This window comes from Cavia porcellus, unplaced genomic scaffold (assembly GCF_034190915.1).
Source record: "Cavia porcellus strain 051 isolate PalLab524CR breed Dunkin Hartley unplaced genomic scaffold, mCavPor4.1 scaffold_25, whole genome shotgun sequence".
NCBI classification, from domain to species: Eukaryota; Metazoa; Chordata; class Mammalia; order Rodentia; family Caviidae; genus Cavia; species Cavia porcellus.
In genome coordinates, this window is record NW_026947508.1 from 25,201,684 (window position 1) to 25,215,031 (window position 13,348).

Consider the following 13,348-nt stretch of genomic DNA (forward strand, 5'->3'; position numbering starts at 1 on the left):
CATTTATTGAATATTTACTAAAGTGATAGTGATTTATTATTATTTTCCTTTCTTTGGGTTTCAGCCTAAGTCACAGTTTCAGTCTTTGGTTGTCATACTTTTTTCAATAGAACACTAGCTCTGAGTCAGCCACTGGAGAGCTGAAAAAAAATCTTGAGCATTTCACCTAACCTTTTTGAGTCTGATTCATCTACCAAATGGCTACTGTATAATCCTACCTCTTTTTTTTTTTAATTATAGAGCCAGGTGTGGTGGCACACACCTGTAATCCCAACACTTGGGAGGCTGAAGTAGGATCACTGTAAATTTGAGGCCATCCTGAACTACACAGCAAGACCTTGCCTCAAAAAGAAAATTATGGTTGCTGTTTTATTTAAAGCATTGCTATAATGTGTGATACACAGTAGTATTTAAGAGTATGTGTTTGTAGTCTTAAATTTTAAAAAATTTCCATATTGCTTTTAGTTATGTATTACTGTAGAAATTTATAACAACTTACAACTAAAAACCATCTTTTCATTTTGTATTCCTTCTACTCTAAAAAGGATGTTCTTGACAAGGATTCTGGGGAAATGAAAGGCTATGAGAAAAGAACAGGAAAGGTCATTCCTGTTCTGCAAACCAAAACCAGGTAATATAACAGTATAAATATTCTGGTTTCTATTGGATCTCTTTAATTTGTATATTTTCCTTCCCAGTATCCCTTTGTATGTGGGGAGAGGAAAAATCCAACATGTAGAGTAAGCAAACGTCAAGTAGTGGTACTTTCAACTCTATAGTCTTTGACAAGTCAAAGAATTTCTCACCTCATTCTATCTGCAAAATAAAGGTAACAGTGCCTTCTCTGCTGCTAAATAAGGTTATTTTGAAATTTAAAAAGTATAGATATTAAACACTATATAAATGATTTCTTCTCCAGTGTATGGAAAGCTCAGTCATGTATATAAGAGGTTAGAAAATTTTGAACAAAAATGTTAATATATAACTATGGAGAAAATCATGTAGTCATTTTTCCCAACTTGCACACAGCTGCCCTTTAAGGAAATATGCATTCTGTTGAGAGGTTACAGATTTAGGTCACCTGTTCCGTTTACTTTCTTATTGCCAGAAGATGGCAGTGTCTGTCTGTGGGCCTTTGAATGTCCTACAAAAGCTGTTTTTTAGGCTAAATTAAATGAACTAACTTACAGTAAAAGTTCTTTTAAAAATTAATTTTGATGTTGGTGGCACATGCCTGTAATCCCAGCACTTGGGAGGCTGAAGTAAGAAAATTGCTGTGAATTTGAGGCCAACCTTGATTACACAGTGAGACTCTGTCTCAAAAAAAACCAAAAAAGGAAAAAAAAAAATTACTACACATATGTATTTTGCATGAACATTTTAAAGTATATTACAAATACGACTAGTTGTCTTTAACTTCTACCCCAAACTGTTTTCCTGTTTCGTTTACATAATTTGAAGAAAACCTTGCAAATTGTTTGCAATAGAAATTATACCAAAAGAATACAAGTCGTGCTACTTGGAAGTGTAATAAATTTACAATCTTAATATTCTCATTTATTGATTCTTTTTTTTTTTTTTTGTCTTTTTCGTTTTTATCAGTACTGGGGATCAAACTCACGACTGCCTGCTTGCAAGGCAGGCGCTTATGCCGCTGAGCTAAATCCCCAGCCCCCATTTGTTGATCTTTAATACTGTGTACTCAGTCTTTTTATCACATTCAACTTTTCTAAACTTCTATGAAGTTAGCTATTTCCTGACTACCCTTGAATTACTCAACAAATGCTTTCTTTCTCCAGGGACTAGTTAATTTTTACCTTTTTATTCCTTGTTAGCAATAAGTTATATCTATTTCGTCTCTTTTATTCTCAACTCCATGCTTGATTTTAAACTCATGTTATTCATAGTCTTCTGTTCTGCATCTTAAAAGAATTTTGCCTCTGAAAATTTGTCATTCTAACCAGTCAACACTATGTGATGTCTCTCTACAAGGCATTGTATTCATAGTTCTAATGTATTTTCTTTTTCTTCCTGGTTTTCTTTGTTCAAGGACTAATATTTCGACGTTTTCACAGTCAGATCTAGAACAGCAGAAGCAAATTTATCTCAGACGTGTCTTTGATCATATAGAAGATCCAGGGGATTCTAACCAAGGTAACATAATAACCAAAGAATAACATATAAGACATGTGATGGAATTTTTTTCTTTCCTATAATGTATCCTAAACTGGGAGATTGTTTTGAATTTACTTAGAGTTATGAGAAAGATAACTTCCTTACAGAGATTTTTACTTTAAGGGTTGGTCTAAACAGATAATTATCCAAAGCAGTTTGGCTACTATTGTTAGAGGTAAGTCCGGGCGGACTCATAGAGAACTGTACATAAAGAAGATACCCCACTCCTATGAACAGCTGGAAGCCAGATTTTGACTTTTTTGTTGGGGATTTTTTTTGTTTGTTTGACAAATATTAGAAGTGGGTGGCCTGATGCTCCTTGCTAATCAGTCTTTTTGAACTTTGTTTTCATTTGAAATTATTTTCCCAGTTGACTTCAGCATTTAAACTTAAGAAGCAGAAGGCCGAGGATTTAGCTCAGTGGTATAAACACCTGCTTGGCAAGTGTGAGGTTGTGAGTGCAACCCCCAGTACCAAGAAAAAACCCCAGTTTTTAGCTGGGTGTGAGGCTGAGGCAGGAGGATCCTTGTCAGTTCAAGAGCAGCCTGGGCTACAAAGTGAGTCCAAGGCCAGCTTGAACTACACAGAGAGACCCTGTCTCAAAAAGACAAAGAAAAGAATCTTTATAAAGATTACTCCATGTTTTGCCATCTTTAGCTTATTGCCCTATGCACTCAGCAAACCTTTTCTAAATATCGTTAGTGATGCTAGGTTTGAAGATTTAGGAATTGGAAATGTAAAGAGGAGTAACATCGAGTGTAGGCTTCTGGGAATTCATCATCTTTAGAAGGAGAAGATAATTACGCTGCAATATTGATTAGTTCTATAAAGAATTACATTTGCTGGGAAGGAGCCCTTCTGTTTGTGTTTGGGAAGAGTAGTAGATGGAAAAGGAGGATGTCTGAGGTAAGCACCACAGAAAAGATAGTTTAAGATCTGCTATAAATTATTAGGGAGAGCTATAGAGGGATTTTTCAGTCCTTACTCCTCTTTCTTTGGAAAAATGCTGAGTTAGTAGTTTTTTGTTTATTTTATGCTGTTAGTGAAACTCCAAGACACCAGTCAGTGAATTTTTTGTTTTATATTAATTATAAGCAGTCAGATACCACTTACCATGATTTTATAATCTGGTGCTTATGCATTTTTTTTTTTAATACCAGACATTGAATTTATGACTTCATGCTTGCCAGGCAGGTGCTTGTACCACTGAGATAAATCCCCAGTCCTTGTGAGATCTTTTTCTTTGAACCATTTTAGGAAGGGTAGAAGTAGAGGCATCCTCCCACCTATGTTATTGGTGGGGTAGATTTAAAAGACATTTGTTTGTAATCAAATTCTGTGGAAAAAGGGCTGCTGATTGCCCCTCACCTTCCTTTTTGGGGATGATACTAGGGCTCAAACCCAGAGCCACTTGCAACTAGGCACACACACTGCGGCTGAGCTACATCCCCAGCCTGCTCTTCCTTCTTTTATTACCTGCCCAAGTTTCTTTCTTTCTTTTATGTCCTCAGCAGTTGCCATTGATACCTACTTATATTTTCATTTCTTCTTTGGGACATTTAATATTTCATGAGAAAAGCAAAGAGCAGCTGCTCACATTATAGCATCTTTTCTATTCTCTTCACTCAGCAATCCCCCTTCCAGTGTTAACACAGTAATCTGTATCCTATATGTGTTCAAAGAACAGTTAGAATAATGAATATAGTAGAAAGGCAGCTGACTTTAGTAGGTTGGGAAAATATTGGGTAGCCTGAAGTAATCTCTAGATTCGTATCTTGGCACCACTGCTTACAGGTTGCGTGACATCCACACATTAAAAACTTGTGTAAAAAAAAAAAAAACATGTAAAAGTAGGATAAAATGAGGTTTAGATTATGTGTGTTAAATACAAGTTTAACGCACAGAACAGTACCTAGTTCTAGTAGCTTATATTTGACGAAATACTTACAACTATTGACAATAAAGTTCTTTTCATACTAAAATTTTTTTTTCAGCACTGTTCACTGAGACATACTAAAATTTTTATAGGTAAAAGAGTATGGTTCGGGGTTCAAGTCTTTAAAAAAATCTTGGAAAATCAAATGAAACAGTTTTGACAAAACGTTGGAGAAGTGAAGTATGATTGATGGATATGTGGGTGTTCATTATGCTATCCTTTACTTTTGTGTATATTAAAAAATTTCCATAATACACTGTTTTTAATTTTTATTTACTTTCTGCAGTGCTGGAGAGTGAAGGTTATTTTTAAACATTGCATCTTATATAGTGTTCTTTCTATTGATATCTCACTTTTTTTTTTTTTTTTTTTTTTTGTCTTTTTCCTTTTTATTGGCACCGGGGATTGAACTCATGACTGCCTGCTTTATAAGGAGGCGCTTATGCCGCTGAGCTAAATCCCCAGCCCTTTTCTATTGATATCTCAATATTTTCAGCATCACCAGTTACTGTAAAACTTCCATAGGCTTCTAGCAGCTAAATCTAACTTCCAGAAATCCAGAGTGATAACTGAGTTTTCCTGTCATTGCCCACTGCACAATATTCTTATTTCCAAAGCCTTAAGATTTTGTTTACTATATTGCAAAGGAAGCAGGAGAAAAGTCTTTATCTTTTCTCTGTTTGTATGTGAAGTACAGGGCAGTCAGAAGCAAAAAAAGAGGGAGCATAATGCTTCCTGTCTTCTTTGAAAGGTTTGGTGCTATTTTGAGATATTGAGTAGTTGGAGAAAGTTGAACTCTTCAGATTATTATTAGACACAGAGAAATTAGGGGAAATATTCAAATTTAGTTCTTGTTCAGTTTTAATCTTCATTGGATTGTGTCCTTTCACTCTGTTAACATTTTCTATACTGTATTATTGATACAGAATGTAGCAAAATAAATCATCTGACTCCATGGTAATTATAATCTCTTTAGTTTAGGCCCATACGGATCTTTAATAACATTTACAAAGAAATACCATCTACTTCCTTCCTGGCATTTAATTAATGGAAGACTATATATGAATTTTTTTTTTTTTTTTTTTTTTTTTTTTTTTTTTTTTAGTCTACTACATAAATCTGTTCTATATGTCTTTGCCATATTGAACAAACTTGGCTTTCGGATTCTTTGTAATTTTTTGTTTTGCGGGAGTGTGGTGGTGGTGTATATTAGGGATGAAACTTGGGGAGTATCTAACAAGATATCTACACCTTTTTTTTTGTTCTGAGATAGTCTTGCTAAACTGCCTAGGTGGGCTTCAAACCTCTGAACCTCCTGTCTCTGCATCTCAAATAGCTGGGATTATAGGCATATCCCACTAAACCTTATTGCTTTGTAATTTCTGGTGGTTGTTCCTCATTCTGCTTTATAGGATTACATAGAACATCATGTGGCCCTTTTTTATCTTATCTCTCCTACCAAAAAAAATCACTTCTCTACCTGACACTTCAAAATAATGAAATTAATTTTATCTTGATAATTATCTTTTCTATAAGGAAGAAAATATACAGTGAAACTACATATTACTTTCCTTTGTACTTAATGTACTTGCTTCTTTTTTACTTAATATATTTTTAAGATCCTGTCTATGTTAAATATAAGTTCAGGGTCAGCCTGAAATACATAGCGAGACCCTATCTCAAAACAAAGCAAAACAAACAAGATTTTTAATAATTATACAGTATCCTGTTATATAATTTATTACATCCTGGATAATTAGGTTGTAGCCATCTTCATTCTGTAGATTGAATGTCTAGAAGTGAAATTACTGGGTAAAGTATATAAACATTTTAAAAACTTTCATTACATGTTATCAAGTTTTTCTGCCCCCAAATTTGTATTTTTATAGATAAATTTTAACATTTTATTTCTTTCTTATTTATTTTGTCTTTTTGAGACAGAGTCTTTCTAGAGTTCAGGCTGGCCTTGAGCTCACTTTGTAGCCCAGGCTGGTCTCGAACTCGCAAGGATCCTCCTGCCTCAGCCTCCCCAGTGCTGGGATTATAGGCGTGAGCCACCACGCCCGGCTCAGCTTTTATTTTTATTTTAAAGAGAATAGAACCAAGCAAAATAAAACAGAATAAAGCCAATCAAAACAAACCAGTGTGACACAGCACTTCAAAACAATAGGAAATCAACAATAGTTACTGTAATACCTCTTGTCTTCAAAATAGATGCCCATACCTTCAGACATAGTAAAATCAAGAAAACAGAACAGAATAGAACCAATAAAAACAAAACAATGAATGCAATACAGGACTTCAAAACAAGCTAAAAATAAGTCCAAAATGGCTACCATAATATATCTTGTTATGTTTTGAAATAGCTACCCATGCCTTCGGATATAATAAAATCAAACAACACAAAACAATAAAACCCAACCCAACAAAATAATGAAAATGATACAGGACTTCAAAACAAAATGATAGGGAGTTAACAATGGCTACCACCTTCAAAAGGAGATCCCCCACAGATGCTGCATTGCATATTGTTAATCCTCTGAATGATCAAACTACTAGCTTTAGACCTGCAAAGTTAGTGAAACTAAACACTGCAAACATTAAATTGTATTTTATTTCAATAGCTATCATTGCAGCCTGTGTTTCTCCTATTTATTTATCTATCTTTTAGTGACCATAAGCTGAGAATTTATTTAGCTCTTTTACAGGATACTCCAAAACATATGCATAGAGATCATTTTTCTTCATAACATGTAAGCCAAAAAACAAGGGGAATTGCTAAAAGGCTTCAAGTCTTAGCTGTGAAACCAATACCTGATTACTCTGCAGTGCTTTCCCTGAGAGCTAAAGAACAAGCAGCCTTTCTAAATTAAAAGCAATAGAGTTTAGGGATGAAATGTGTGAAACATTTGTCACATTTCCTGTGTGCTTACTACACATCCAATAAAAGTCATTTTTATTGTTAGTCTCATCATCATTCTTGTTACTTTTTTATTCTCTAGCTGCACAGGCAGCTGGTACAAAGCTATCCCCTAGAATATGTGGAGAATCCCCTAGGTCCAAATGACACTAGAATTAACATCTTATTTTAATAATAATTTTCTTTTTTTTTTTTGAGAAAGGATTTTATCATGCGATTCAATTTGGCCTAGAACTTCCAGTGTAGCTCACGCTGGCCTCTAACTCAGGGTGATCTTCTTGCCTTAGCCTCCCAAGTGGTAGCATGGTAGTATTACAGGCATGTGCCACTACACCTGGGCCTTTTTTAAATAATTGTTATAGTTAAACCTTTTTTGATAATTTATATTTAATCATTTTCTAAATTCTCATGCTGAATGTAATGATTATGTACTGCAAACATAAATTAATAAAATAGAGAAAAACTGGAAAAAGTCTTAAATTCATTGACTGTCTAGTTCATATTCAAGTTTGAATAATTTTCCCAAAATGTCTTTTCTAACTTTGTTCAAATACTATTTAATCAAGGCTCATATGTTTGGGGCTGGGGATTTAGCTTAGTGGCATAAGCACCTGGCTTGCAAGCATGCGGTTGTGAGTTCAATCCCCAGTACCAACAACAACAACAAAAAAGAAGGTTCATACGTTTAGTTATTACCTTATTAATCTCTTTAATTAGGCTGCTTGTTTTGTAGATTGTCCCACATTCTGAATTTTGACTGATTGTCTCCTTGATGTTGTTTAGTTTGTTTCTTCATTCCCTGTATTTCTGTAAACTAGAAGTTGGTCTAGAAGCAGGATTAGATTCAGATTAAGCACTTTGGGCAGGAATAATTTAGGATGCTGCGAAATGTTCATCTTGTATGAAATTAGGAAGGACATGTGATACAGTGTTAACTGCCATCTCTTTTCCTTATAAGTTACATGGATACATTTCCCCTTTTGTTGTCATTTTGGTACCATATGAGTATCTTTTTTGCAAAAACTTTATCTGATTGTTTGAGAGTTCATTAATGATATTTACTTAAGTAAGCTATTATTCTGGGAGTTGCGTGTGAAATATTTATCTTAAAAAATGTCATTTCTGGGCAACCCATCAAAGACTCTCCTTGTTTCTCAGGAGCTATTTTTTTTTTTTTTTTTAACTTTTTATCGGTACCGGGGATCGAACTCATGACCGCCTGCTTGCAAGGCAGGTGCTTATGCCGCTGAGCTAAATCCCCAGCCCCTCAGGAGCTATTTCTATTCCTAATAAATTTTCCTACTCTTAAAAAATTCCTCCTCCAAAAAATCGTTTATTCTATGATCACTAACTAGTAGTCTTCTTTTCCTCCATCTCTTTTTCTCCTTTCTTTGCTTTCATTCCTTTCTTCACCTCCCCTCCCTTCCTCCCCCCTCTCTGCTTATCTTGTCTTTCTTGTGTCACTATGTTGCCAGGCTGACCTCTAACTCCTGAGCACAAGTAGTCCTGCCTCAGCCTCCCAATTAGTTGGGACTATAGGTGCTTGCCACCAATCTCTGTGACATTGTAGAATTCTTTTTTTTTTTTTTTTATGTGCTATATATTATGCATGCTGAAAACCTATGTATGATAAATACACATCTACCACTGAGCTGTATCACCAGTACTCTTGGGTTTTATCAGTTACAGTTATTGTCGTCCCCCCCCCCCCATATTGGGGATCCAACTCACAACCATGCGCTTGCAAGGCAAGCACTTACACCACTGAGCTAAATCCCCAGCCCGTTACTGTTCTTCTTGATAACTGTTTGTTTCAGATCTGACCATTAAGAGCTCTTTCAAGCTGGCTTTTTTAAAAATTATGGTTAAAAAACATGAAATTTGGGGCTGGGGATTTAGCTCAGCGGCATAAGTGCCTGTCTTGCAAGCAGGCAGTCGTGAGTTCGATCCCTGGTACCGATAAAAAGGAAAAAGACAAAAAAAAAAAAAAAAAAAAAAGAAACATGAAATTTACCATCTTAACCAATTTTAACTGTACAGTTCAGTAGTGTTACATATAGTCACACTGTTGTGAAACAGACTTCCAGAACTTTTTCATCTTGTAAATCTGAAGCTCTATACCTTTTCCCCTATCGAAAACACTTTGTTTATTTTACTTTGGTTTTTGAAACAGGGTCTCACTCTGTAGTTCAGGCTGGCCATGAATTCATTGTGTAGGCCAGGCTGACCTCAAACTTAATGGGATCCTCCTGTCTGTGCTTCTTGAGTGTTGGGATTACAGGCATGTGCCACCAGGCCCAGTTCCCAGGCCTCTTTAAACATTAGTCCACTTTGTATTTTTATGAACTACTTTAGGTATCTCATGTAAGTAGAAAATGTATTTTTTTATGACTGTCTTATTTAATGTTTTCATAGTGCATACATTATAATGGGGGAATGTAACAAGATTGCCTTTTTATTCCGTTTTACATATATACCACTTGTTATTTATCCATTGATCTGACAGGGGACATTTAGATTGCTTCTACCATTTGGCCATAGTATATAGTTCTGTTGTGAACATAGGTCTTCATGTATCTCTTTGAGACCTTGCTTTTAGTTCTTTTTTATATATATGCAAAAATAGAATTACCAGATGATATAGTGTAGTGTCTTTTATTGTATGATTTTTCTGTTGTTGGTGGCATGTGTGCATGCTAGGAGTAAAATTGGGACCTTTTACAAAATTTTTTGAAAGATGGGGATGGTGCCACACACCTTTAATCCCACCACTTGGGAGGCTGAAGTAGGAGGATCACAATGAGTTTAAGGCCAGTCTGGACTACATAGTGAAACAAAAAACCAAAAAAAGTATTTTTTGAGATAAAGTCTTGCTATTTTGCCCAGACTGGTCATCAACTTCTGAACTCAAAGGATCTTCCTTCTGTTTGAGATTACTAGCGATCATCATGCCTGAAAGGGTTTTGGCCCAGACCAGACACTGTAGCCAGAAAAAGCCTTAGCCGTAACCAAGGAGCACCTACCCCCCCCCCCAGAGATTTACCTGTAACACTATCTCCCCCCACCCTTAGGAATCTGCCCCTGGCGCCAAACGTGTGCCAATGAAATACCTGTGCATCTCTAATGGCCCTAGGGTACTACCCTAAGCTTAGGCTACTTATGTACCCCCCCCCAACGCCACGTGTCCGCCGAGAGATCGCTGGACTCCAGCGGGGGTGGGGGCTGGGGGTGTCCGTTATCTCTCTCGGTGTTCTCAGAATAAAGGCCTCTTTTGTTTTATACTTCATATCTTTTGGAAATAATCCTATCAATGCCCACTTATTTTCATTTTTTATTGTTGTTGTTATTGTACTAGGAATCAAATCTAGGGGTACAGTATGACTGAATTATTTCCCTAGCTTTTTAGTTGTTTGTTTGTTTTGAGAAAGGATTTCACTAAGTTGCTCATATAGGACTCAAATTTAAAATCCTCCTGCCTCAGCCAACCCCTTAAGTGCTGGTATTACAAATGCATGCTGTTATGCCTGGCTTTGTTTAAATATTTTGAGAAACCACGATACTGTTTTTCACAACATTTGTATCATCTTATAGTCCCTCTGGTGGTATATAAGAGTTATAGTTTACCCCATCTTTGCATTGCTGTTTTTATCTGTTTTGTTGTTTTAGATAGCAGCTATCTTAATGGATGTTAAATGAATATTTACTGTTTGTGATACAATTAAGTAAAATACTCACTGCAAAGTTAGGTAGTAGTACACAGTAATAGGGTTTCATTTTCTTTTGTGATGTATTTTTCTGGAGTTGTTAATTGCCTTGGGTTGTATTTTTTTTTTTTTTTTTTTTTTTTTGGTACTGGGGATCGAACTCACGACCTGCGCTTGCAAGGTAGACACTTATGCCGCTGAGCTAAATCCCCAGCCCCACTTTGTGTGTTTGTGTGCAGGAGAATGGGTACAAGGAAATAAACCCAGGACCTTACACATTCTAAGAACATACTCTGCTATTTTTTTTATAGCTATTGAGCTGTATTCCTATCCCTTTTTATTTTTATGTTGAGAACAAGGTCTTGCTAAATTTCCCCAGCTGGCCTGGAATTTGTGATCCTTCTGCCTTATCCTCTCTAGTAACAGGGATTTCAAATACTCCACGCCTCATCTGGCTTGCAATTCATATTCTAATCAGTGTTTCCCCTCTCTGCAAATACTCAAGCCCAGTGATCTGTCAGCAATGCTTTATTTTTTTCTGTAAGTTTTTTTTTTTTTTTTTTTTTTTTTTTGTATTTTTACCGGTACCAGGGATCGAACTCATGACCACAGGCTTGCAAGGCAGGTGCTTATGCCACTGAGCTAAATCCCCCAGCCCCTTTGTTTTGTTTTTTGACAGTGTGTCACTGTATAGCTCAGGCTGATCTTGAAATCACTATGTACCCAGGTTGGCCTCAAACTCACAGCAGTCCTCCTGCCTCTGCCCCTGCCCCTGCCCCTGCCCCTGCCCCTGCCTTGTGCTAGGATTATATAGATGTATGCTATCATACTTGCATTGTAATCCTTTGTTTTCCCTCTCTTATTTGAGACAGTCTCATTGTGTACCCCAGGCTAGACTTGAACTCGCAGTGATCTTCTGCCATGGCCTCCTTAGTGCTAGGATTACAGGCATGTGCCAGCACCCCTGGCCACCAGCCACCCCCCCACCCCTTGTTGGTACTGAGAATTGAACTCACAATGTTGTGCTTGCCAGGTGTTACGTTGCTGAGCTATATCCCTTCCTAAATGTTTTATTTTGTGACAGGGCCTTGCTAAATTAGTAAATTCCCCAGACTGGGCTCAAACTTGCAATCCTCCTCGTTTAGCCTCTCATAGTGCTAGGATTATGGACATGTACCATCACACCAAGTTCATCCTTCAAGAATTTCCAAGGGAACATAAGAGGTAAATTATTTTTAGGTCCCAGCATTTCTGAAAATGTAATCCTTATATTTGAGTAGTTTGTTACAGGATAGTAGGTTGAAATTAATTTTTCCTCAGAATTTTGAAGGTATACATTCATACAGTGCTGTTAGAAAGACTGTTTCCTTTCTAGAAGTTCTTAGGGTCTTCTCTTTATCCATCATATTCTAAAATTTTGTACTGTTTATTGAGCTTTCTTTTTGCTTATCTTTTTCCCCTTGTATGCCTTGTATTAGGTAGGTGGTATTTAGTGGGCCTTTTATTCTGAGGCATATGTCTTCAATTCTGAGAGTTTCTTGAATGTTTTGGATAATTATTTCCTTTCTGTTTTGTTTTCTCTTTCAAGAAATCTTAATACTATTCAGTTTTCAAGGATTGATCTTTTAACTTTATTTCCTTGTTCTGCTTCTGCCTCAGTTCTACTTCTGGATTATTTTCTCAACCTTTTATTTTTATCTATTTATTGACTTTTTCATTTCTACATGTACATTTATGATTTCCAGGAGTTCTGTTGTCTTTTATTATTTATGAATTTGGTTTTTTTTTTTTTTTTTTTTTTTTTTTTTTTTTTTTGTCTTTTTCCTTTTTATCGGTACCGGGGATCGAACTCACGACTGCTGGCTTGCAAGGCCAGCGCTTATGCCACTGAGCTAAATCCCCAGCCCTGAATTTATCTTTTTTAAAGATATTTTTTTTGAGTTAGAAGTAGAATACAACATACTAACCACCCCCCCTTTAGGATTGGGAATTGAATTTATGGATCTTGCACATGTTAGGCAAGCACTGTCACTGAGCTACACCCCCCCCCCCACACACACCCCCCCCCCCCGCCGCCCATTCTGCTCACATTTAAGTGTACAGTTCGTTGAACTTTGATGTATGAATAAATCCATGAAATTATCACTGTAGTTAAAGGGATAAATACATCGGGCCCCAAAAGTTCTACTTGTTTTTGTATTTCATTTCTCCTACATTTCCCTGCTCTCTTCAATTCTCAGGCAACCACTATTGTGGTCACTATAGCTTGTATTTTCCAGAGTTTTATATAAATAGAATTATATAGTATGCAGTGAGCATGACTTCCTTCTTAGATTTTGTTTGCTTGCATGTGTGTGTGGTGCTGGAGATCAAACCCCATATGATCAAACCTTGCATATGATAGGCAATCCTCCATCAGCATAAGTATTTTGAAATTCAATACATGCTACTGGATCTATCAGTACCACATGCTTTTTTTTTTGTTTTAAAAAAAGGTAAATCGCTATGTAGTTCAGGCCAGTCTTGGACTCACTGTGTGAAACTCAGGATGATCATCCTGTCTCAGCCTTCAGAGTGCTGGGTTTAAAGGCCTGTGCCACCCTGCCCACCTAA

At 36.4% G+C, this 13,348-nt stretch overlaps 1 protein-coding gene across 3 annotated transcripts in view; it reads left to right on the forward strand.

The window, feature by feature from the left end:
• Positions 1 to 13,348, forward strand: part of S100pbp (S100P binding protein) — a 38,771-nt gene that overhangs the window by 12,095 nt on the left and 13,328 nt on the right. For all 3 annotated transcript variants that reach the window (XM_003471075.5, XM_013153899.3, XM_063235995.1), the window contains exons 3-4: positions 546 to 631; positions 2,051 to 2,154. In XM_003471075.5, the coding sequence (XP_003471123.2) occupies positions 546 to 631; positions 2,051 to 2,154 (190 nt within the window). The remainder of the gene's footprint in view (positions 1 to 545; positions 632 to 2,050; positions 2,155 to 13,348) is intronic.